Consider the following 26,292-nt stretch of genomic DNA (forward strand, 5'->3'; position numbering starts at 1 on the left):
AGCCGAGGGTGTTAGTGTTGCACTTCCATCAAAGAAGCGTGATTGAAAGAGCACACTTTCATCAAGTGCAAATGCGAATGCATAGCAGACTAAAAGTGGTATTTGAAAGAAAGCCGTCAACAAGTAAAACGGGGACAAACTTCCATCACATTTCGTGTCGGCGTACTATGACATGTGTATGTGTTAAAAATGTCCGTGTGTCCAGATTTCGCTCCGCCTTGTGGTGGTCCCACTTATCAATTTTAAATCTCACGTTGATAGCGGGGAAGGGGGAATAGTATTATTCAAACACGGTATTGGGAGCGGACGTTGATCACCGATCACACTGTCTGAAGAATATCCGACATTACTTGATACACCACAAAGACTCCTTTGTTGTCGATTCTTGTGTCTGAAAACCACGCCTCTCTCCAATACAAAAACCAACTCTGTTGTAAAGTGACTTTGATGATGAATCATGTGGTAGTTCTAACGTCATGTGTAGCTAAATATGACTACCGTGCGGTCGAATTCACGCAATTGGTGGTTATATATTCCTCATTGAAGTTTGCATTGCAAGTGTGTAGTATGGAACAAATTGTGGCATCTCATTGTGCTTGGTGGAACTACCTGCTTCTCTTCATCCTCTATAATTACCTTGTGTCGGTAGTGCAAAATTAAATCTTGTACGTATCAGGATTCATTCGATCTACATTCACAAGTCTGGAACAAATTTTCAAACTTGTTTTCCACACCAATTACTTTTACAACCACGATTCTCAATTATGCGTTGAATTAATATTAGGAGTTTAATCTATATATACTGGTATATACTATTCGCCATCCTTGATGACAAATATCACATTCTATATCAATAGTTAATGAGTTCATTGGTTAATTCAAAAAGCTCATCTTCATTGGTAACAGTTGACACAACTTCGTCAATTGCTTTTGGTAATATCTCGGCCAATCTCCCCAACTCCTCATCTGATACACCAACATTGATGTTGATAAGTAATTGAGGTGGCAAGACTGGTAAATCCTCATGCTCCAAGATGAGTTTACTTCTTGTTAATAAGATCTTACCATGTTTCAATACGTAGTCAATGATTTTCTGTAACATAAAGTTTTCAAGGTTCAAATATTCATCGAAGGGATTTAAAAATTTGGCCGGTTTTCCCTTGGTGACAAAATTTGAATTTCCATACAACAATGGTAAGTTCAATTGCGATCTATACAACTCTGTGAATGTCAAATGAATCATTGGCGATTGTGGCACTGAAGTAATGGTCATGGGGACATCTTTCAAACTAGATAGAAGTGCATCATATGCGAAGATTGTTCTTTGGTGAAGTTGAGTCATAATCTTTGATTTACCAGTCTTTGGTTCAACAATGTTGATTTCTTTAATTGCTTGGGATGTGACTTTGGCCGAATATGGTGGCAAGGAAGCACTAAAGACGTATGCATTTGATGAAATTCTTTGATGATGAATCATTGGTTCAACACCAACACAGAAACCACCTGAGGATGCAAAAGAATTAGCCATTGATCCAATGGTGATTGAAACTTCATCTCTCGAAATTCCATAATGTTCCGTCAACCCTTTACCCGTATTTCCCAACACTCCAATGGATAATGATTCATCCAAAAACAATCTATATTTGAATTTATTCTTCAATTCAACAATTTTAGGCAAGTTGGCTAGGTCTCCAGTATTGGCAAAGAGTCCTTCTGTGATGATGAATCTTCTTCTAAGGGGTTTTTGTTTATCTAAAATTGGTTTCAACTGAGTCAAAATTTGTTCCAAATGTTCCATATCATTATGGTCATACCATTCGAGGTCAACACGACTAACAATCAAGGCTTTTTGAATAGCAAGGTTGACATTTCTATCAACAACACATAAATCGCCCCTTTTCAAATATGCAGGAAGAACGGAACTAGCAGTAACAAAATCCTGACCATAAATGATGGCTTGGTCTGTTCCCAAGTATTCAGTTAAGTCTTCCTCTAATCTGACATGTACATCCTGAGTTCCATAAAAATTTGGCGGTCCACAAGCACCAACACCAGCAAACTCAATTTCCATCTTGGCAACTTGTTTAATTTTTGCATTACTATTCAAGTCGAGGAAATCCTGCTTCACAAGATTAACAATCAGTGAATCATGGCAGGTTTCCTTAAAATTGGGATTGACAAGTTCAATATGAGAGCCATTGAAACCCTTGACTTCAGGAATAGCTTTGAGGTTCCAAGCTTCCAATTCAGTCACGGGCTCAACCAAAGGTTCAGGTACCCATTCAGCACAAAGTTCATCAATCTCCAGTTTAGTAAATTTGACAAATTCTGATTTATTTTCCTTCTTTTTGGAAGTGAAAAAATAAGTTAATGCAAAGATGAATAAACAGTATTCAAATAAGGATCTTACTGGATCATTTTGGTAGGAAGACTTAATGTACCTAACTATAATTTGACCACCTGGTAAAACCTCCAATAAGTTCAACAAATACAATACATTTTGAGCTATCGTATTTTGTATGATTTCCCAAGATTGAGACATTGGTGGTGGAGGCGAAGATGAAAGAATGCTTGATATTATGGTGGTAGTAGTTGTAGTAGTTGTAGTTGTTGTAGTAGTGGCATAAATAGGCGAAGTCATTGTGAATAATGATTAAATGGTGAGGTCGCTTTTTAATTGATTGTACATGAAAATAAAACTACCAAAATATGCTAATGGTAATGAATAGGTGTGGGTGTATTGAAATGTGCTCTCAACGAATGTGTGACAGTGAATTAAGTGTGGACTAGGTATATGAGTCTTCAATTTGTGTGTGTATATCCACTTCCCAACTTTCCAATTTCGTTTCTCCTATTCCTCTTTGCTTCGTTGTGTTTTTTAAGTATGTTTTTTTTTCCATTTTGTTATAAAAAGAAAAAAAAAAAACTTTTTTAACGTGTTGTGTGTAGTGTAGTGTCATGTCGTATTATGTCATGTTGTGTCATTCTATAAGTATTGTCGTGTGCTTATCAAGTACAACTCTCTATCTTAAATCAATACACCTCTCTATAAAGATTGAATTACCTCAAGAGTTAGTTCACCTATCATTACAACCAATGTCGAAATGTTCAGTTTCACAGTAACTGCCAGAGTGTGCTCAACAGCTGCCCCGTGTATTACTACTTACGAGAATAGTAGCGGTTCACGTGAAACTACATTTTGCTATACCTCAAGACTAATTATCATGGAAGATAAATCTTGGAAACACCCTCAACATCTCTTCTACAACATACACATCCCTCAAAACCTTTGCTGACAAGACTCAACCTACATGATTCACAAATGGCAAAACACTTACATGGCCAAGTGATAATCTCTCTCATATTCGTTTGACAAATAACACACTCCATTGATCTGTAACTTTCAGTGGTGGAGTCATCCCTCTTTTGAGTTCGTTTTGAAATAATCAACTCAATAAGCTTTTCACTTTCATCTTTGGAATTTAAACTTGTATCAGGATCGGAAGCTGAATGCAACTTGCGATATCTTGAGCGCGTCAATCTTCCATCATAATTTAAGTGTTCACGAATCAACTGTAGAGTGTTTTCACTTGACTCCTTAAATAACTCTTTTAATCCGTCATTGTCAAAAATTTCTTGCAAAGGTGATGTTAAGGTATCAATATCATTCAATCGATTCAAACCTCTCGTGTCAGAGCCCACTGTGAGATCTATCACCTCTATATCTGATTCATAATCTGACTCTTCTGGAGAAATAACATAATCTTCCGAGTTGTCAACATTAGACAAATCCTCACCAGCGAGAATTAATGCATAATCTTGCTCCAATTGTTCAGCAGTATAATAGTCTAGCTGTGGCAATTGCCTACCAGAAGATGTACTTAAAGAGGCTTTGCCATTCTGTTCAGTATCACCACGCCTCTCCCATTGACCCAGTTCTGTGCGTTTTCCAAATAACCTTTTGAATGACTTGGGGATCCATTGCAAAATAAAGTTGCCAACGACTATGCCATATATAAGTTGTGCAAAATCAAAAACAATCCTTCTCAAGTACAAAAACCTTCTTTTGAATACACTATTTGTATGATAAGGATTCTCTCGAGTAGATTGGTTTGCATCTGTGTTCAAGTTACCATGAGTGACGAGCTTGGATGTTGGCGTCTCAATCAAATTTGAATAACCCACTTTCGTTTGTTTCAATACGCGCAAGAGACTAGTAGTATCGTCACCGGATGGTACCGACAGTTTGACTTGTTGCCAAAGGCGTCTTTCAACCCATGTTTCGTTGTCCAAAGTCACTAGACTTAATTCTTTGATGTAGCTCGATTTTCCGGCCAGAGTAATTGCCAAAACACCTAAATTCAACAACGCTGTATAAAAATCGTCACTCAATTTGATGTTAAAATTTGCAAGCAAATTCAAGTCTTGATCTTCATCTACTTCATTTTCACTAATATTGTCTTGGTTTTGCTCTCCATGCAGAAAGAAACTGGCATAATTTAATCCTTCAAATCTAAACCCATTGACCATCACTGCGGTAATTAAAATAGATAAACTAACAAATATGACAAACAAAATCAACACTTGTGGAGTAAATGTCAACACCAATATAATTGGAAACTGAAATATGTTTTTCTGCCAAAAAGCAGTAACAAAATAAGCCAAATACCCTAACCCAAGTATAGTCAGTGGAATTAACCTGTATTTGTTGTGATTTAGGATAGCTCCCACATGTATATTCAAGTGATTCAATATCAGGAATAGTGAAGTGATCAACATCAGTTCGGTGGGGCGTTTATAATTGTATGAATTACTAAAGAAAAATGCAGCATTGCTGCTAAATTCCTGAAATGCTAAAGAATGTTCGAATATGGTAATTCCACTCTCCGTGAAGGGCTTACGACCCTGAATACAAGCAATAAAAGTTTCAATAAATGCCAGGGAACAAAATGTCAAGAAAATTGGCCAGTACATATCACTAGTGGGTCCAATCATAACTTGTTTCGATGGTGTTGCCATGTACTTTGTATCTGCAAATCGATCCGGCAAATATGTGAAGAGCCTTCCGGGGATTAGATGGTAAAACCATCCTATACTTGATGAATCAGCTAGTCCCAAGTATTGATTCAATTTTAGAACCGTCAAGACGTTGAAAACTTGATACAACAAAACCAATATTATACCCACACGAAAGCTGAAAATGCTGAGCTTTTTCAAAGTGGCCGCCAGTTTGTACGCATCTATCAATCCTCTGTTCCCACTAATTTGCCGTTGCCTATTGATGGCCATCTGTTGATTGTGGATGCTATTTGTTGAAGCCATGACCAATGTTCGATTTAGAATCAAAGCCATCACTAAACAAGCAAGGCCATAAACCGAACAACAATATGTGCTTATAGCACCAAATCTAGACCATGCACTATTATTGATCTCAGACAGGCTGCTTTGCTTCCAAATGGCTTCAACAATGGATTGTATAACCCTGAAGAACGAAAATTCGCTTTCACTATCTGTAGTGGTCTGATCTAGTAGTGTTGAATTTGTTATGTTGGCCGACATTAGACCTGGTATATATATCTGTAGATGCCTTAGCTGTGCTGGTTTAGCTGTGCTATCTATGGGGCTATCTTTGTTGCTCTCTTGTGTGGATGTAATTTATTTTAAACTCACACGCTTGAGAAGTATTAGTAATTTATTGATTGTTTTAATTTTCACTCTCTGTCAATTGTTTTTGTGCAACAGTGGGACGGATAAAAGACCTCACTATCCTTGTAGCACTGGTACTTTCTACTCTAAACATTGTCAACATACGTGTGTCATTCGATTACGCTGAAAAGAGTATTGTTCATCTCAAAAGATTATAATCCAGCAATATGGGGGGGGAATCAAATTGTGGTGCCTTCGAAAGTCTTGTAAATGAGTGACTTGGAGCTTTCGATTTCGTTCAACTAAGTTTAACAATCACTAATGCAAGTATAATATTTTGACTAAGGTAACTAAAGGGAGTTATAGAGAGGACGAAGGTGTCATAACTTCACATTTCTCTTACAATATTTCGTATTAAAACGATAGCGAAAGCAATGCACATCACATTTCTTCCTTAAACTATAAAGTTGGCAAAAAGAGTTCCAATTAATAGATACGTCCCACCTCTAATATACACAGTGGTTGACGAGAAATTATAGCATAACTCATAATATCGGCAACCAATTTGAATCAATGCGCAATGCGTTTTGCAGATTACTACAGGTAGCGCCATAACATTTTTGTATTTATCACAAACATCTTAAAAAAGCATCACAGTTGCATAACATAACAAAGAGATACATCTTGCAATCAATCAATTCCATATGGGACGCAAGCTACCACCACCACCACCTCCACATCCAGGAGTCTCATCAAATAATGGAAATGGCACGGCGAAAAGGAGACATGTTGTTCCTCCACCACCACCCCTACCTTCTGGAGAAAAAGTTCTGCCAAAAATGATGGTGTCTACATCTAAGCAAACACCACCGCCACCACCACCACCACCAGCAAATAAAATAGCATCGAAGCATCAGATACCGCCACCTCCCCCACCACGAAGTACAACAGACCTGTCGAGATCGAATACACCTGTACTAAACTTTGAACCAACTGAGCATGAATTAAAAGTTGGGAAACGAAAATGGAATCAGATGCAGAAACCAAGAGATAAAACTTCAAAGCAAACTAAAGGAGTTGTTGCGGCTGGACCCAAGCCGGAGATGCCACCTCAACATTTGCGGAAAATCATGATTGATCATGCAGATTTGAGTCTGCGAAATGTGAATGCAGACAAACGATCTCACTTAGGGGCATTGAAGTATTTACCACATGCATTGCTAAAATTGTTAGAGAACATGCCTCAACCTTGGGAACAAATAAAGGAGGTTAAGGTGCTATATCATCGAACAGGTGCCATCACGTTTGTTAACGAAATTCCAAGAGTTATAGAACCTGTATATATTGCACAATGGGCGGCAACTTGGAACATGATGAGGAGGGAGAAGAGGGATCGAAAGCATTTCAAGCGTATGAGGTTTCCACCATTGGATGACGAAGAACAGTTTTTGGATTGGACGCAAAACTTTGATGACGTTGAACCACCAGCTGCTATAAAATCAGGTCAAATTGAACAAATGGATGATCTACAAGATTGGTTTTATGATGAAAAGCCGTTAGTGGGCGATAGAGATGTAGTGAATGGTGATTCATATCGTTCTTGGAACCTTGATGCCACTACCATGGACAAATTGTACAACATATCGAAACCTTTGTTGACAAATACCAATCACTCATTTGATAAAAGGGAGTTATTCACGGCGAAAAGTTTAAATGTGTCTATACCTGGTGGCCCTAAATTTGAACCTTTGTTCAAGGAAAGCGTTATCAATCCTGAATATGAAGACTTTACAGAATTCAACTCACTTGACAGAATCATCATCAGAGGTCCGATCCAAACTGAGTATAAAGTTGACTTTCCATATTTGTACAATTCCTTTGTGAAAAAGATATCACTTGCTCCGATACGAACAAATATGAATTGTCAAGAAGGATCGATTGAACATGAGATTTCCGAAGGACTTTCGGCTTTTACATTCAACACAAACTATAATCCAGTGATTAAGAGAAAACTGGACAGTAAGAAGATGGCAGAAGATATGCATTTGGATGTGAAACCATTTTTTAGCACTTCAACGCAAAATAGACTGATTGCTCCATCGCTAAATGAACCACAAAATCTCAGAGCATCTCTCGACTTATTGTCTGCCCCATATCCATTCAACATACGCAGTGGCAGAACCAAGCGAGCGGAAGATGTTGCAATAACAAAATCCTGGTACAAAAATCGCGCACCAAGATCAAGTCCACTCAAGGTGAGAGTTTCGTATCAAAAATTGTTGAAGAACTATGTGCTGAATGAACTTAAGAGCACCAAGGCTAAAAGAGCAAGGGCTTCTAAGAAGGTGAATCTTTTGAAGAGCTTGCGCAATACGAAATATTTTCAAGAAACACGCATTGATTGGGTGGAAGCCGGTTTACAAGTTTGCCGACAAGGGTTTAACATGTTGAACTTGTTGATACATAAGCGTGGATTGACGTATTTACATTTGGATTACAATTTCAATTTGAAACCAACTAAAACGTTAACCACTAAGGAGAGGAAGAAATCGAGATTTGGTAATGCATTCCACTTGATTAGGGAGTTATTAAGAGCCATTAAAATTATCGTTGACTGCCATATACAATTTCGATTAGGAAATGTGGACGCATATCAGTTGGCCGATGGTATTTACTACGTGTTGAACCACTTGGGTCATTTGACAGGAATATATCGGTATAAATATAAAGTTATGCATCAAATTCGACAATGCAAAGATTTCAAACACATAGTCTACCACAGATTCAACAAGCTTATCGGAAAAGGTCCTGGGTGTGGATTTTGGCAACCTGCATGGAAAGTTTGGATATTCTTTTTGAGAGGAACAATTCCTTTGTTGGAAAGATGGTTGGGAAATTTAATTGCAAGGCAATTTGAAGGCAGAAGACAAAATGACGTTGCTAAAACTATTACAAAGCAAAGGGTTGACTCATATTACGATTTGGAATTGAGAGCACAAGTGATGCATGATATATTGGACATGATTCCAGAGGGTTTGAAGCAGACCAAATCGAAAACTATACTTCAACACTTGAGTGAAGCATGGCGATGCTGGAAAGCTAATATTCCTTGGAAAGTCCCTGGATTGCCTGAACCAATTGAGAAAATCATTGAAAGATATGTCAAAGCTAAAGCAGACGGTTGGATTTCCGTCGCGCATTACAACCGAGAACGTATCAGAAAAGGAACCCACGTTGAAAAGACAGTTGCTAAAAAGAATTTGGGTCGTTTGACTAGGTTGTGGATCAAGAAGGAGCTGGAGAGACAGACTGATTTCGGGAAAAATGGACCTTATGTCTCACCAGATGAAGCAATACATGTTTTCCAAACTACAGTTGGTTGGTTAGAGAGTAGGAAATTCAGTCCTATACCATTCCCACCAATATCTTACAAACATGACACTAAATTATTGACTTTGGCTTTGGAGAATTTGAAGGCAAATTTCAATGCTAATGCCAAATTAAATTCTGCGCAGAGAGAGGAATTAGCGTTGATTGAGGAGGCTTATGACAATCCACACGAATGTTTGGCCAGAGTAAAGAAACACTTGCTCACGCAGAGGATCTTTAAAGAAGTTGGATTGGACATGATGGACTTTTACAGTCATTTAGTGCCAGCATATTCTGTCGATCCACTTGAGAAAATCACTGACGCATATTTGGATCAATATTTGTGGTACGAGGCAGATAAACGGAAATTGTTTCCAAATTGGGTTAAGCCAGCCGACGATGAGATACCCCCATTGATGGTTTACAAATGGTGTCAGGGTATTAACAATTTGCAAAACGTGTGGAAAACGTCTGAAGGTGAGTGTAACGTAATGTTGGAGACAAAGTTGTCCCAATTTTCCGACAAGATTGACTTTACCTTGGTTAATAGACTCTTGAGGTTGGTTATGGATACTAATATCGCTGATTACATTACAGCAAAGAATAATGTTAACCTTACGTACAAAGATATGAATTATGTGAACCAATATGGTATCGTACGAGGTCTCCAATTTTCCTCCTTTGTGTACCAATATTATGGGTTGATTGTTGATTTACTTATTCTTGGGTTGGATAGGGCAACAGAGTTGGCAGGTCCTCCACAAAATCCAAACAATTTTCTCCAGTTTAAGGATGTCGCAACTCAATGTACCTCTCCTATTAGATTGTATTCACGCTATATGGATAAAATTCACATTTTTTTCCGGTTTGACAATGATGAGGCGGATGAGTTAATTGATGATTTTTTGGAAGAAAATCCCGACCCCAATTATTCAAATGTTGTGGGATATAATAACCATCGTTGCTGGCCGAAAGACTCCCGAATGAGACTTATAAGACACGATGTTAATCTTGGGAAGGCGGTGTATTGGGAAATTAAATCACGTATTCCAAAATCGCTCACCACCATTGAATGGGAGGATACATTTTCCTCAGTGTATTCTCGTGATAATTCTAATTTGTTATTTGAAATGTGTGGATTTGAAGTTCGAATATTGCCAAAGATACGTGCTAAAGAAACTACCTCATCGCAGGAAAATGTCTGGGACTTGGTGGATCAAACTTCTAAAGAACGAACTGCGAGAGCTTACTTACAAGTGTCTCAAGAAGCTATTGACAATTTCAACAATAGGATTAGGCAGATATTGATGTCATCAGGCTCAACGACATTCACAAAAGTTGCTGCAAAATGGAACACGGCGTTGATTGCATTAGTGACATATTTCAGAGAGGCTGCTATTGCTACTCCATCGTTATTAGAAGTTTTGATAAAGTGTGAGACCAAGATACAGAATCGAGTCAAGATGGGATTAAACTCCAAAATGCCCACACGATTTCCACCAGCTGTATTCTACACTCCAAAGGAATTGGGAGGTTTAGGGATGCTTAGTGCATCTCATGTCCTTATACCAGAGTCGGATTTAAGATGGTCGAAGCAAACCGATACCGGAATCACTCATTTCAAAGCTGGTATGTCCCATCAAGAAGAGAAGATGATCCCAACGATTTTCAGATATGTTACAACTTGGGAAAATGAGTTTTTAGATTCTCAGAGAGTGTGGGCAGAATACGCAATCAAAAGAGAAGAGGCACTCCAGCAGAACCGCCGTTTGACATTTGAGGACATGGAAGGAAATTGGGATAGGGGAATTCCTAGAATCAGCACTCTATTTCAAAAAGATCGTCACACATTAGCTTATGACAAGGGTCATCGAGTTCGTAGGGAGTTTAAGCATTTTAGTACTGGCCGGTTTAACCCATTTGCTTGGACAAATAATCATCACGATGGAAAATTATGGAATCTTAATGCTTACAGAACTGATGTAATTCAAGCATTGGGGGGTATAGAGACCATCTTGGAACACACTTTGTTCAAAGGTACTGGTTTTGATTCATGGGAAGGTTTGTTTTGGGAAAAAGCTTCTGGGTTTGAAGATTCGTTGAAGTTCAAGAAATTGACCAATGCCCAGAGATCCGGTTTGAGTCAAATTCCAAATCGTCGTTTTACGTTATGGTGGTCTCCTACGATTAACAGAGCCAATGTTTACGTTGGGTTCTTAGTTCAGTTAGATTTGACTGGTATTTTCCTCCACGGTAAAATTCCTACTTTGAAAATTTCATTGATACAGATATTCCGTGCCCACCTTTGGCAGAAAATACACGAAAGTGTTGTACAAGATTTATGTCAAGTTCTTGATAAGGAATTGGAAGTTTTGCAGATTGATAATGTGGAGAAACAGGCAATTCATCCACGTAAGTCATATAGAATGAATTCGTCAACAGCCGATATTGTGCTTACAAGTACCTACAAGTGGAATGTTTCAAAGCCGTCGCTACTCAATGACAAAAATGACGAGATGATTTTACCTGCAAAGAAATTTTGGATTGATGTGCAACTTCGATATGGTGACTATGACTCACATGATATATCTAGGTACGTACGATCAAAGTACCTTGATTATACAACAGACGGAACAAGCTCATATCCTTCTCCAACTGGTATAATAATCGCTATAGATTTGGCCTACAACATGTATGATGTTTATGGTAACTGGTTCCCTGGGTTGAAACCATTGATTCATAATGCCATGAGAGAGATTATGAAGGCAAACCCGGCGTTGTACGTGTTGAGAGAGAGAATTAGGAAAGGATTGCAATTGTATCATGCTCAACCACAAGAGGCGTTTTTGAACTCAAACAACTACGCAGAGTTGTTCAACAATGAGACTCAGTTGTTTATTGATGATACCAACGTTTACCGAGTTACAGTACACAAGACCTTTGAAGGGAACCTTGCAACAAAACCAATTAATGGGTGTGTATTTATTTTAAACCCCAAAACTGGACAATTGTATTTGAGGATTATCCACACATCTGTTTGGGCTGGTCAAAAACGTTTGAGTCAACTTGCCAAATGGAAAGCAGCAGAAGAGGTGACTGCTTTGATTAAGTCACTTCCTAGAGAAGAGCAACCCAAGCAACTTATTATTTCAAGAAAAGGGATGATGGATCCCCTTGAGGTGCATATGTTGGATTTCCCAAATATTTCAATTCGTCCTTCTGAGTTACACTTGCCATTTGCATCAGTAATGAAGATCGACAAGTTGTCCGACATAGTATTGAAAGCCAATGAGCCTCAGATGGCTCTTTTCAATTTTTATGATGACTGGCTCACGAGAATTTCCCCATACACTGCATTTTCACGAGTAATTTTGATATTGAGAGCATTGGGATTCGATCCCGAAGGGGTTAAGCAAATTATATGGCCAAATAATGATGTAATAACTGAAAGTCATCACATTTGGCCAACTATGACAGATGAGCAGTGGATTGAAGTGGAAAGTAAATTAAGGGATTTGATTCTCGAGGAGTATTCCAAGAAATATAATTTGGATGTGCAGTCATTAACTCAGTCTGAAATCAGGGATTTAATTTTGGGTCAAGATGTAAGGCAATCTACTATTAGACGCCAGGAAATTGCTGAAGTCGAAAAAAGTGGCGGACAAGTGGAGAATAAGGAGATAACAGCTCAAAAATCCACTTCAACCAATATACACGGAGAGCAGATTGTTACTGTGACTACAACCAATTATGAACAGGCAACTTTTTCATCAAGAAATGAGTGGAGAAACCGGGCATTGGCCGCCAACAATCTACATTTGAGAGCGAAGAACATCTATGTCGCTTCAGAAGAATTTGTGGATGACGATTCCTATACCTACGTCATGCCAAAGAATATTTTGCAGAAATTTATTCAAGTTTCAGATTTGAGAATCCAGGTTGGTGCATTTTTGTATGGTAAATCACCCGCAGGACATTCAGAGGTGAAAGAAATCAAATGCTTGGTGTTTGTACCTCAGTTGGGAAGCACGAATTCCATTCAATTTCCGAGAACACAGCCTGAATATGAAGGCTATTTGAAGGAGGAGAGTTTGGAACTTTTAGGTTGGATTCATAGCCAATCGCAAGACTTTGATTACATGACTTCTTACGACGTCACTATTCAAAGCAGATTATTGGAGCGTTACGACCCTAGGTTTATTGACATGACAGCTTCATACACGCCAGGTTCTGTTACGCTTTCTGCATTTGAGTTATCAGAAAAAGGTTTTGAGTGGGGTAAATCAAATAAAGACATGATTTCCGACTCACCAGAAGGATTTGAAAAGACATTCTCTAGAAAAAGCCAGTTGATCATGTCTGATAAAGTTATTGGCACTTATATGGTCCCAGAAGATGAAATTTGGAATTACTTTTTCATGGGTGCAATCTTCAACGCAAATGACATGTACAACTTGAAAGTAGATATTCCCTTGTCATTTTATGATGCTGTACACCGACCAATACATTTCACAAATTTTGCTCAGTTGGAAGTCGGAAATGAAGAGGAGGCAAATCAAGAAGATTTGTTTAGTTAATATTGGTATTGATTTCTACAACTGTATTTACATTTTGTGTTTCAACTCTCCAGAACTTAATTTCTTAAATCTTTCCAAGGGCATTCCACTAGTCCAATTTGTAAGACCTACATAGCTTTCCTGCGAGTTTGCGTATGAAATGATTGGCTTGAAGTTTGCTTTGAGTAATTCTTTAATCTCCAATATTGAATCAGGATGCAAGCTTTCTGTTGCATTAAGTAACTCATTTAACACAGTTTTATTAAAATCTTGAGCTGAACTGAATTTCCCATCGTAGGCTTTGTTGATAAGCCCCGATTTCAACATATCCTCACCTGAAATACGCTTGGATAAAAGCAATGCCTCTGCTGCTTTAGACCAGCCTAATCTAACTGGAAATGTAGCTGATGACCCACCTTCAGCAACGATACCAATATTGGGGAATGGTGCAAGTAAAAATGTTTTAGTAACATCGTGTACGTATACTAAATCGCACATCATAATCAAAGCAGCTGATAACCCAATGACAAATCCGTTTAACGCAACAGCCAATATCTTCTTGTGGTTCATTATCGTTTGTGTCAAATGAACTTGCATGGCAAGTGATGAACGCAACCAAGTCTCAAATTCGGTATCTTGCTTACCAACAAACTTTGCATCTGCACCTGCAGAGAATGCCCTGCCAGTTGATTGAAGAAGGGTAATGATTGTATTTTCATCGTCGTTTGCCCTGGAAATAAGTCGTGCCAATTCATCATATTGAGGAAGCGTGAGGGAATTTAGCTTCCTAGGGTTGTTCAAGGTGATAACGGCAGCTTTCCCGATGACCTCGTAGGTGATGGATTCTGAATCTGACATTGATAGTTTAGAGTGCTTGGTACGATGAATTAGCAAAGTAAACTCAATTGCAAAGTGTTGTTTTTCTTTTTCGGAGATTCATCCTCGGGTTTCTTGTATGTGGAGAAACAAGACACAAAATGAGGAGTCCGTGTCAAGAAGGGAAAGTTAAAGGCTATTCCCGAGGGCTCATTGACCTTAGCGGATAAAACATCAAGAAAAAGTGGGAGTTAACCTCTCACTCTTGAAATGTAAATTCTAATATACATTCAGTAAATAGAGAATAGCTTCATTAAGGCATTGATGTTTTTGTGTATCGCTCGTCGGCACAGGCGCTCACTTCTTCATTCGATTTCTGGCATCGCGTGCTATCGCCCTAGCTTCTTCGACATCATGCACATTACTGTTATTCAAATTTTTGGCCAACTCATAAGCTTCTGAAAATTTTCCGTTGTCCAAAGCTTTCCTCGCAAGCCATAATCTAGCTTTTGAAGTTTCATCACTCACACCCCATTCAGCTTCTTGCGAAAAACACAATCTCATGTACTTAAAGGTATCCTCAACATTATCCAACTTTTCCAATAGTATAGCTAAACGGTAACAAATATGAGGTTCAACGAATTCCTCCAGATCCTCAATATGATGCACGTTTAAATCAGCAGACGTAATAGTGGTGTCATGTGGGTACTCACCATTTCCAGCAGGGGACAATTTGCCAATAGTCAATGCCTTTTCGAACGATTTTATAGCATCCTCCAATTGATCTATTTTCTCGTAACAATTCCCGATTGCCTGCCACATTCGCTTATCCAGTGGTTGCAAGTTTGTAGCTCTTTGATAATAGTAGAGAGCATATAAATGCATATCCAAAACTTCATAAGCTTGACCGAGTCCATACCAAGCACGGAAATCTTTGGGGTTTGTGTCAACTGCCCGTCTGTATGATTCAATAGCTGCGTGAGAGTTTTTCAATTCAACAAATTCATGTCCCATAAGAGTCCAAGCACTTAAGCAATCTTTATTCAATATTAATGCACGTTTGTAATACATGATTGCTTTTTCATGTTCACTCTTCATGGAATAATAGTTTGCCAAAACACAACAAGTCTCAGGCCTAAACCTGTCCACTTGGGATGCATATTGGGCTAGGTACGACAATTTTGATTTCTTCTCCATCACATACAACATGTTCGAGTAGGTGTCAAGATCCTCCAACCTCGAAGGGTCCTCAATCAATATGTGATCAAAAATCGATTCTGCTTGATAATAGTCTAAATTGTGGTATGCAATAAGAAACTGCTGAACTTTGATAAAAGTAAAGCTTGGGAAAAGACTCAGTAAATTGTTTACCAATTCGAATAATCTACTCAGACTTTGATGCGATTCTTGAAGAACAACCATTTCAAAAAATTGAAACATAACGGTGCTAGCAAATGATTCGTTCTTTTTCTTCACCTTTTGAATAAAACTCTGTGCTTCTTCGTATGTTATAAATGAATCTATTAGCTCTCTCCAACATGACCAGTTGAACGGGAAAAGCACCAATGACTGGTACAAGTTTTTTTGAGCTGTTTGCGTCTTCTTCTTTTTCCGGTAAATGATTCCATTCAAGTAATAAAGGAAAGGGTCCTCCTTGGTGGACAAATACTCCTCTGACTCTGTGAGTATTCTCATGTATTTAGAATTCGCTATATTAAGACTTCCTTCCACTCTAGTTTGATCGTTGACAGTATAATCGTTAAGACTAGCTCCACTCCCATCAAGGACATTAGCATCATTAGATCCAACATTTATTACCCCATCGCTATCTTCCGTAGACCGCTTATCAATTGAAATTAACGTTGCGTACAAGCGTAGAAACTTTGCATCTCCACTTTTACAACCCTCCAAGACTTGTGCTGCCCTGTCGAATTCTTTGCAGTGGAAATAAGATTGAGCTAGTAGAACCTTGTCATAGTCACTATAGTCTTCTTCTAGTAATTGATTAGGTCTACTTCCTGCTGTTGATTCCTGTTTGGATAGTCCATTTAATGCTTCCGCACACCATTTTGCAGATTGATAGAGGTTGAGTCTATTCAATCGTTGTACTGAATTTATTAACTGAGACCCCAAGTCGGATGGATCTAGCAGGTCTGTCATCTATTGGCTATGAATGGTTTAAAGTTATGTGCCAATGATTCAAGATAGGATTTTGGTTGTAAAAAAATTCAAAACATTTCATGCGATCAACATATGCCAAGAAGCTAAACACCAGCACAATGTCATCAGTCGAGTCAACGGAGAGGATAGAGCTACTTCTGAGCAGTCTAGAGAGGAACCTTGAAACTTTTAGATCAGCTCATGATCTTTTAAATCTCAGTAAAGATCTCCTACAAAATGATAATATACCGGACCAAGCCAACATACGATTAACGAAAAGAAACTACATCGTTGACTCATTCAAGTTAGACAAGTCCCATAAAGAGTACAAGAACTGGGAGAGCGAAACTAGACTTCGATTTATCAAGAATGACATTGTCAATTATAATCAAGTCGTGGCAAAAATAGCAAAAGCCAATCAGAAGTTGAATGAGTCTAGCAATACCTATGAAACGTTAGCAAAAACAATCCAAATTCCAGATTTCACGGTAAGTATCGAAACCTTGGAAAAGTATGGAGACGAAAAGTTGCTAGAGCTTGGTAAACTGTACGGTATAGCAAATTTGCAGCTAGTACAGTTGTTCTCCCTCAATGCTGACGATGAGACTAAACTATTTCCTGAATTTTCAATCATACAAGACTTGATCAACATAGAGTTTAGATTGCGGGTTGAAAGAAGAGTGCATTTGGAAATATTGATGTTGATGAAGAACAAAATGCAATCCCAGAACAGAACCTGGACAGTAAAAGATAATCAATTGAAGGAATTCCTCGATATCAAAGTGAAACAAATGATTGAAACTGTGGAACAGACGAATGCAGAGGATAACAAAGAGAGGGAAGATGAAGAAGACAACGATGACGATGACGACGACGACGACGACGAGGATGAGGAAGGAGAAGTAGTGCGTGAAGTAGATACTGATGACGGGAGTGACAACGATGAAAGAGAGACAAGAAACATCGAAGATGTAGCGAAGAGGGAACATGATGGTGAAGGGGATAAATTGGACTACGAGGAAAACATAGAGGAAGGGTCAAATGCACGCGAGGGTCCAGATGTCGGTAGTCATCGTGAACTTGATGCGCACATGCACGAAACAGAAGCAAATTCTCGGAATCTGGCTCCAGATGACAACTCCCAATCTACCAAACCACTGGCAGAGTCAGAAAGTGGTGATGACGAAATGCTAATCGATCACTGAATACGTGTATAATCATTTATAATACCCATTTCTATACAATCCATAAAAGGATATATTATTCCTACTTTATTTATTCTCAATAGATACTGGTGGGGCTTGCTCTTTTTGCTTTGTTGGGTCACCCTTTATAATGTATTTGAACACTTGCATTGGCGAGTCTCCCACGTCACGTCTGTAATTAACAATTCTAATCAACTGATAACCAGCAACTGCACCCAAAAAGAAATTGACAGAAGCCAACAAAGGGTTTCTTGGTTTGATAACAAACCCAGCCCATCTTGTCCATATAGCCCCAGTAGCAAATAATGCAATTTGTTGAGTACCACTTAATTTCTCAACTGGTCTTTGTAAATCATTTATACCGGCAATGACCAATGCCCATTTGAATACAGGTGCCCAAAAATGCACTGTTCTGGGACCAGTTTCGGAGTTTAAAAAACGAGTAAACTTGGAAGCATGTTGTGCTGTGGAGGCCATTATGTATATATCTGGTTATTTGAATAGTTACTGAAGGAGATGGGAAGGCTAATATATCAAAGCAATTACTATCTTGACAGTGAATACAGTCTTTTGGTAGTGTTTCTCTGTTTGGATTAGCGGAGAGAAATTTTATCTCACATTTTGCTTGTTGGGGATTTTTGAGATTTTTTTTTTTGTTTCCGCTTTTGTGTATCATTTATACCGCTAGGAAGAGAGTGAGTCTTATTTGAATTTCAACAGGGTAGTCTAACTATAGCCATGTCAATGGTCTACTTCCCATCGGAAATGTCTAAGCTTTCTATAAATATGTATATGCAACTATGACAAGTAACCCCCTTGTTCACACAAGCCATAAAATATTCCTTGTTTAGACTCTAAAAGATTTTGAGGAGAGTCAAACTCCGCTACCTCCCCTTCATCCAAAACTAGTATCTTGTCACTATCCATCACAGTTTCTAGTCTATGAGCAATGGTTACTATCGTCTTATCCTTAAATTGTTTACGTATTGTTTCTTGAATGATTTTGTCAGTCTCCACGTCAACTGCAGCGGTGGCTTCATCAAGAACTAAAATCTTTGAGTCATTCATTTTCAACAATACTCTTGCAAGTGACATTAACTGTCGTTGACCCGCTGAGAAATTAGAGCCACCCTCTTTCACCTTATGCAAAAGTTTGTTGCTGGTTAATTCTTGAGCGTCTTTTGTATAATGTTCATCTGTTTTGGCAACGTCATCGGAATTAAGCTGAGCAACGTGATCCTTCAAGTGGGCCAAATCCAAGGCATTCCAAATTTCACCATCGGTATAATAGTTAAAGGGGTCCAAGTTTTGTCTGATTGTACCTTGAAATAACTGAGAATCTTGAGGTATTATGCTTAAGCGATGTCTTAATTCATACAAGGAGATAGCGCTTGTGTTGATGCTATTTATATCGACATTTCCTTCAACAGGTTCAATGATTCGGAATATGGCCAAAGCTAGAGAGCTTTTACCGGCACCAGTTCGGCCAACAACTCCTACCTTCTCACCCTCAGCAATAGTTAAATGGATATTCTTCAACACTAAATCTAAATTTTTTCTGTACCTTGTAGAAAAGTTGTTGAATTGAATATCTCCACACTTGTACCAAGCAATTGGCGGTGTGATTATCTTTTTGCTGTCATCCTCCTCCATTGGTAATTCTGTATATTCCAAGCATCGCTCAACAGCGACAATGCTGGTTTCTACTTCGGCCGATTGCCTCACCACTATTCTTAAAGATCCTGTGACCTGTAATGCGTAGGTCATTAAAAACCCTGCCATAGAAGAAGTCAATGGATGTGCAGTCTTAACACTCAAGATCAACATGATCGAAGCGGACAATACAGCCAAACCGCCCACAACTTGCAATCTAAAAAATAGCCATCTGTTGATGGAGGTGAGCATGTATTGGGACTTTAAGTTGAAATCAACAACTTTATTCATAATAAAGTCAAATCTATCATTCTGTCCATAAGCTCTAATTGTATCAATACCATTCAAACTTTCACCCAAGTGACCATATATTGGAGACCTCGAAACACTGACCAACCTTTTTAACTCTCTTGAGATGGCGACGTAGTAAACCTCGTAATAAGCGTAAATGGCCCCTAGAATCAAAATCAGAATAAAGTAGGCAGGAATTGCAAAGCTAACCACTATTAGGGTGAATATAGTTCGACTAATTTGTGACACGAAAGCCAGAAATATAGCTGGGATTCCATCGTCAATCCTGTTTATATCATTGGTGAATCGATTCATGATTCTTCCGACTGGGGTCCTTTCAAAAAACTCCATAGGAGCACCCATGACTCTCTGTGCCATTAGGTTGTGGATCTTTCTAGATGCATTTATACCAAGCCACATCCTCATTATTAAAGATCTCCCAATTGTCATAAAGGTGGCTCCCACACCCAAAGCAGCATAAACAATAAGAAAGTTCCAAATATCCTTATTTTCACCAGCCTCTGAATTCTTTTCAGTCCAATGCTTAAGCCAGTAATTACTTCCAATGGATAGAAGATTTGACATTATGATAAAACAAATCCACACAAATACCCCTCCAATCGAACAAGCTTTAATATAAGCCATGTAAACTTCCCATTTAACCTTTCCCTTTTGGCTCTCTTCTTGAGTCAGACCTGACTTTAAATTTGGCAACAATTTTTGCAAAGGATCCCAATGAAATGACTCAATACTCGCACGTCTTAATGTCGTTGGTGTTTGAGGTCCGGGCGTTAATTCTCTTTCAAAAGATTCAGATTCGCTTGATGATGGTGGTGGTATAGCTGATGAACTCTCCCCTGAATCGTTCCCAAAATTCTTGATCAAATTGTAGATCTTAGGATGATGATTTTGATCTACTTCCAGGTATGGAACCGACTCTATAATCATTCCCCTTTCAATCATTGTGACACTGTCTGAATATTTCAACACCAGGATCGAATTGGTGCATAAAATGATTGTTTTAGAACCCAACAATCCACTTTTGGATAGAACTTGGTCAATTATTTTCCTACCCACATGCGAATCAACAGCTGATAGAATATCATCCAACAAGTAGATGTCCGCTCTGGCATATACTGCTCTCGCGAGTGCTAGTCTAGCCTTTTGTCCACCAGACAAACTGACCCCTTTCTCCCCGACTTGTGTTTCATCTCCATCTGGTAAAATCTTCAAGTCTTGCTCTAGCTGGCACGCGGAGATAGTCAACTTGTAAAATTCAGAATCAAATCTACATCCAAATAGAATGTTTTCCTTTACAGAAGCATTCATAATCCAAGGACTTTGAGCGCAATAAGCTATCGAGCCGTGGACTTTTACAATCGGCTTCCTGGGTAGATGTCCTTTTATGCAAACCATTTGACCAAGGAGTGCGTATAGCAAAGACGTCTTTCCACTTCCAACCTTACCAATTATACAGGACAAACTTCCAACAGGAGCTTCGAAATTAACATCTTTTAACGCATGTGATTCATTTGAGTTAGCTACCTCGTTTTCGCCGTCGTCGTAGTATTTTGGTCTGGTCCAATAGAATGAGGCGTTGATTATCTCTACTGCGTTTCCCAGCGTATCATTCGAGTCCACTACTTTGTTTATTGCGTGGGGGTCTAGCTCCTCATTAACCAAAAAATTGCGCACTCTTCCCAACGCAACCTTTCCTTCAATATATGAGTTTATGGTCTCTGAGAATTCCAAGATGGGACTTGAGACCAAATTTAACAAACTCAATGCAGGAAAAACAATATCCGAAGTCAATGGCTTCTTTTGTGTTAAAACATACGACCCAAAGCAAAGCAAGTTCATCAAGATTGGTATCAAAGACCAAACAAAATTTGAAATCTGATTGTAGAATCTAACCTTTATCAAGTTTTTCAATTCGCGATCATTCCTAGCCTCTGACAACTTTGCCAACATAGGTTTCTCCCATGCGAATAACTTGATACTTTTGATTGATGTTAGAATTTCATTAATCACCCCCGTTCTAGCATCCTTCAATTTCATTTGTTTTTTGTTCCAACTTGTAATGTACTTGACCAAGATTGCGTTAATTGGTAAAGCCACCGCGATGGCTACAAAACCAGCAAATGTAGATACCCCTAATAATGGCCACAAAGATATCAACCCTAAAATTATATCAAAGGGAGCGATAATCAAGGTACTAATATTCGTCATTGTAGACGAAATTCTATTGATATCAACTGACATCAAATTGATGATGTCACCAGATGAGCTATTCAATCTTGCCTCGCTTGATAATTTTAAAGTCTTTTTGTAAACCAAAGATGTAAGTGAGCTTCTGATATTCAAGCTATTTTCCAAATTTCTCAACATGTATTTGTTGTTTAATGCATTTTGGGCCACTGTATTTGCAAAAATCCCCAAACAAATCAATAATCCACGTAACATTGGTGGACTTTTGATAGTAAAAAATAAAATAAGAAATCTTAACAACTGTGGCCTGGTGAAATTAAGTGCTCTAGCCGCTAGTTCATAGCCAAATGCCACGAATAGACCCTTACCAAACGAGTTGAACAAACTGACCAATAAACTCCCATTATTCCAATGCTTTTCCAACATGGTGGTAGAATATATTGTTGAGATTGTTTTTGGTGTATTTGGCAATTCAGTATTTGTTACAGTTTTACTCTTGTAGGAATTGACGATTAACTCATTCATCCACGTAAATGTGAGGCGTTGTAGTATATTGGGTTCTTCTAATTTGTCTGCTCGTCCCGTTCTTTTGTATTCCTCAATTAAATCCCTACTTGGTGTCCATTTGAAATATTCCACTATGAATATGTTGATACTATTGAGCACCACAATAATCTCAATAACCAGAATCGATTTGACCAGCTGGATAATTACCCAATCTGTGTAATTGTCTTGGAAATATAGTGAAATAGCAAATACACTAAAGCAGGGCCAGAAAACAAGTAATATATCTAGCTGTATGGGAGAACTCACAACCTCCAACACATGTAAAGGCAAGATAACACATAGCATCACAACATTAGACAAACCAAATGCAATAATTTTCTGATCCGCCAATCTCTCATGTATACTGATAAAGCTACTTATGTATGCAAATAAAACGACCTGAAAGAGTACCGATGCTACTCGTACGTACTGTGCACAACCTACGTTATCAAGCAAGTAATTTGGACGATTAAACTTCTTCCACTGTCGCCATAAAGTAAACCCTCCCCATAGAAGCATGAATGTAGCAAATATTGATACCATCATAGTGTAAAAACAAGGGTTAAAAGCATTTTCATTGTTTGGTGCCATCGGTACTAAGACCGATTGCAACCCACAAGTTAACTTGGGATAATCCATTTAAATTCTATGTTTTTTCGAGGTAAGGTAAACGTTAGCTCATAAAGTTGAAGCTTTTTGAAATTTCTTTTTGAGTTTGTAAATGAGTAACTATATGTAATTGATAAAGCTCGACTGCTTGTACTGAACAACTTGCTATAGTTCTGGTGGTTAAGAAAATATCCAGACATCTCCCGCTACCAAGTTACTCTCGGCTCACTTCTGGTGATTGAGTATTACTAAAGTCCTATTCGCCTCCATACAGATGCACTGGCTGGTCCAAATATGACTGTATCGGTGATCGTCCAAGCTGTCTATACAGCTATCTCAAGAAGTTAAGATAAACGACGTAGTTCTTTGTCCAGATTCGTCAGAAAAAAAAGTAGCACAAAAATCAGACAAGTCGTAATTCAAAAATAACTACTTGAGTTACTTTAATGATAGTGATCAAAATATTTCAATTAACACTTATAAAAGCCATTCGTTTGGCTTTTTGTAGTACTCGGGATAACATTTGTGTGCTAGGACGCGTCTAAAATATTCACAATGCATACTTATACTTCATTTGAATCTTATTCAGTTCCAAAAAGGAATATATTATAGCGATCCATTGTCCAGGGTAGAAAAGAATCAGATCAGTTTAGATAACCACCATTATTTACGATAAAAATATCAGCAATATTAAAATATCATTAAATATACAGCTATATGTTTTTAAAAATTTTCAATTTTGATGTTTTGACAACCCAATATTCATAAAAGACAAAAAAAACCCATTCACATGAGACACTTCTATCAGACGCTGATAATGCGTCTACAACGTCAGTATATGGTTAGTATACGGCGCATCTAGAGGGCCAGATAGCAAATGCACTCTTAAATTCTCACAAAAATAAAATAATCATCCTCTCTCAACAAATAAAGTGTGGTCAAACTATCAAAGATGTGAGTTCTCTTAAGCGGCAATGGTAACCTCAACATCTACACCTGGTTCAATGGTGATTTGAGTGATCTTCTTGACAGTAGCAGCTGGAGCTTGCAAGTCAATAACTCTCTTGTGGATTCTCATTTCATAAGCATCCCAAGTCTTGGAACCTTCACCATTTGGAGCCTTTCTGGTGGTGATTTTCAAAACCTTAGTTGGCATTCTAACTGGTCCCTTCTTGACGATGTTGCTTTGAGAAGCGTTCTTGATGATGTTAGCAGAAACATTTTCCAATTGCTTAACTTTGGTGGAGGTTAAGGTGATTCTGATTTTGTGAATTTGTTGTTCTGGTTCTTGTTCTAACTTTTCCTTGTTGATTGGGGCAGACATCTTGACGTGGTTCTCAGTAGTTGACGTTGTTAAAGGACTACAACAGGTGAACCGTTTACAAGTAGGAAATTGAAAAAAAAAAAATCAAGCGAGAGTGAGACAATATTGGTGATGGTATTTGTTACACAAAAATAATAAGGTTTTTGTAATATAGGGCTTCAGCCCTATCGTGGTATGTCAAGGAATACTCCAATTTCCCCTATGGAAAGCTATACTTAGGCAGGAAGGGAACCAAGAAGCTAGTACCTAATCACAAGTTGAATAGAGGCGTCTCTCGCGAGGCGCTGCTATTGTGATATCAAATTTAGTTCCGACACTGGTACAAGTGAGGAACTTCACTACAAAGAGTGCCACCCTGACATGAGTGTAACTTCTGACTCAGCAATCTATCTGTCATTTAAATAGAGCATATTCGGAGCACTGTGGTACCACTACAATCCCGACTAAGTGCTGTTTTGTTGATCGTTTTATTGCCATTCTTTAGTATGGAGTTAGTACTTATCTAAGCAACTATTAGAATTCAAATCAGAAATCAATTTTATTGGTTTTCTCCATATATTTGTTTTTGGATTGTCAGAGAGATTCCCAATTGAAGAAATTCATCATTTTGAGTAGGTATAACATACTTATGTAATAATATTCATCTTATGACCAACAACGATTGTGAAGAGAAAAAGACAAGAGAAAGAAATTTTAGTTTGTTAACGAATCTTTTTGCATCTCAGTTTTAGCTACCATGTGCGTTTCTAATTTTGCAATCATCACTCAACTCAAGTTTTGATGAAACGACTCCATTTTTTTCATTGAAACTGAAGCCGTCAATTCGACATACAGACGGAAGTTGATGAAAGCTTTATCCTGTTACACGCCGTGTTATACTGTGCATGGAGTTAATTGTCCTTAAATCTATTTACATTGATCTCACAAACAGTAGATGTACCAATTTCATTTCCTCTGCTGATTCGCCTCCTTTTCCAATCCTCTCACAACTTTCCACATCAATTGAAGATCTTCGGGTGTAGAGTAGCCACTGGTTGCCCATCTGATCTTACCTGTCGAATCAATAATGTAAATATATCCAGTGCATTGATTGTCGCAATGCAATTGCTCTCTAATTTCCGGTGGTAATATATGCAAAGGTAACATGAAATAATTTTGATAACGTTCAGGGGAGATCATCTTTCTCAAATTGGATAAAGATAGGTTCAAAATAAACCCTTTGATCCAGCTAGATGGCATGTTGATGTCAATAATCTGGAAGTTGGAAAACTTTTCAGTAAATTTTTTATAGTCGGTGGTATAATAGTCCTCTCCGTCGACTTTAAAATATGACTTTGAGCATTGCTCACCTGTTACCGTGGAATATAATCTCACTATGCTGTACTTATTGCTGAGAATGTCGTATAAACTGTTCAGCTTCCCAGTCAAGGTCTTAGCAATAAAATCGGGAAAGTATAACGACTTATCTTGTTTGAACCATGAAATTGGAGGCCTGAATATTTTACCATTGGTGTTTTGAAACGACTTGATATCATATATCGGAGAATGCTTAATATCATAATCTAGATTCTTCTGTCTTCTCTCTTTAGCTTGCGCTCCGAATAGTTCTTCTCCGATGTTTGATATAGAGTATGTATCGGATAGTTTGTGGTTTAGCAAAACCGGTTTAACCAAGCCAATGGGTCGGGTAATTTCATACGAGTCCTCTTGGGCTGGTTTGGACACTTCTTTGATTGTATTTACAAATCGAGGTTGTGACCTTTGCTGGAGAAGATGCAATGAGGTACTAAATGGTCTCGTGCTAAGTCTCGTGGCACTCATTATGTGGTCCTTGCTAAGCTTGGTAGACGTTGTATTAAATACTCATTTTTCATGGTAGTTGTCAAATGCAGCGAACGAGTGACAAAAT

The 26,292-nt window shown here is 38.2% G+C and overlaps 10 protein-coding genes across 10 annotated transcripts; 2 read left to right on the forward strand and 8 right to left on the reverse strand. All coding sequences in view use genetic code 12, as the record gives it.

Annotated features, from left to right (window-relative positions):
* Positions 1–850: 850 nt before the first annotated feature.
* CORT_0D05660 (Lcb1 protein) lies at positions 851–2,641 on the reverse strand (the record flags this gene model as incomplete). Its single annotated transcript, XM_003869490.1, has 1 exon — positions 851–2,641. The coding sequence occupies one exon, from the start codon at positions 2,639–2,641 to the stop codon at positions 851–853; it is 1,791 nt and encodes a 596-aa protein (XP_003869539.1).
* A 581-nt stretch (positions 2,642–3,222) lies between these two features.
* CORT_0D05670 (Asi1 protein) lies at positions 3,223–5,559 on the reverse strand (the record flags this gene model as incomplete). The annotated part of the gene is made up of 1 exon (XM_003869491.1): positions 3,223–5,559. The coding sequence occupies one exon, from the start codon at positions 5,557–5,559 to the stop codon at positions 3,223–3,225; it is 2,337 nt and encodes a 778-aa protein (XP_003869540.1).
* A 791-nt stretch (positions 5,560–6,350) lies between these two features.
* On the forward strand, positions 6,351–13,592 carry CORT_0D05680 (Prp8 protein; the record flags this gene model as incomplete). The annotated part of the gene is made up of 1 exon (XM_003869492.1): positions 6,351–13,592. One exon carries the CDS (start codon positions 6,351–6,353, stop codon positions 13,590–13,592), a length of 7,242 nt encoding a protein of 2,413 aa, XP_003869541.1.
* Positions 13,593–13,619: 27 nt separating this feature from the next.
* Positions 13,620–14,429, reverse strand: CORT_0D05690 (hypothetical protein; the record flags this gene model as incomplete). The annotated part of the gene is made up of 1 exon (XM_003869493.1): positions 13,620–14,429. The coding sequence occupies one exon, from the start codon at positions 14,427–14,429 to the stop codon at positions 13,620–13,622; it is 810 nt and encodes a 269-aa protein (XP_003869542.1).
* A 315-nt stretch (positions 14,430–14,744) lies between these two features.
* Positions 14,745–16,547, reverse strand: CORT_0D05700 (Cdc23 protein; the record flags this gene model as incomplete). Its single annotated transcript, XM_003869494.1, has 1 exon — positions 14,745–16,547. The coding sequence occupies one exon, from the start codon at positions 16,545–16,547 to the stop codon at positions 14,745–14,747; it is 1,803 nt and encodes a 600-aa protein (XP_003869543.1).
* Positions 16,548–16,627: 80 nt separating this feature from the next.
* CORT_0D05710 (hypothetical protein) lies at positions 16,628–17,752 on the forward strand (the record flags this gene model as incomplete). Its single annotated transcript, XM_003869495.1, has 1 exon — positions 16,628–17,752. One exon carries the CDS (start codon positions 16,628–16,630, stop codon positions 17,750–17,752), a length of 1,125 nt encoding a protein of 374 aa, XP_003869544.1.
* Positions 17,753–17,818: 66 nt separating this feature from the next.
* CORT_0D05720 (mitochondrial membrane protein) lies at positions 17,819–18,229 on the reverse strand (the record flags this gene model as incomplete). Its single annotated transcript, XM_003869496.1, has 1 exon — positions 17,819–18,229. One exon carries the CDS (start codon positions 18,227–18,229, stop codon positions 17,819–17,821), a length of 411 nt encoding a protein of 136 aa, XP_003869545.1.
* A 321-nt stretch (positions 18,230–18,550) lies between these two features.
* CORT_0D05730 (ABC transporter) lies at positions 18,551–23,089 on the reverse strand (the record flags this gene model as incomplete). Its single annotated transcript, XM_003869497.1, has 1 exon — positions 18,551–23,089. One exon carries the CDS (start codon positions 23,087–23,089, stop codon positions 18,551–18,553), a length of 4,539 nt encoding a protein of 1,512 aa, XP_003869546.1.
* Positions 23,090–24,023: 934 nt separating this feature from the next.
* On the reverse strand, positions 24,024–24,383 carry CORT_0D05740 (Rps20 ribosomal protein; the record flags this gene model as incomplete). Its single annotated transcript, XM_003869498.1, has 1 exon — positions 24,024–24,383. The coding sequence occupies one exon, from the start codon at positions 24,381–24,383 to the stop codon at positions 24,024–24,026; it is 360 nt and encodes a 119-aa protein (XP_003869547.1).
* Positions 24,384–25,328: 945 nt separating this feature from the next.
* CORT_0D05750 (Atp10 protein) lies at positions 25,329–26,204 on the reverse strand (the record flags this gene model as incomplete). Its single annotated transcript, XM_003869499.1, has 1 exon — positions 25,329–26,204. One exon carries the CDS (start codon positions 26,202–26,204, stop codon positions 25,329–25,331), a length of 876 nt encoding a protein of 291 aa, XP_003869548.1.
* Positions 26,205–26,292: the final 88 nt, after the last annotated feature.

This window comes from Candida orthopsilosis (genome assembly GCF_000315875.1).
Source record: "Candida orthopsilosis Co 90-125, chromosome 4 draft sequence".
In the NCBI taxonomy this organism is placed as follows: Eukaryota; Fungi; Ascomycota; class Pichiomycetes; order Serinales; family Debaryomycetaceae; genus Lodderomyces; species Lodderomyces orthopsilosis.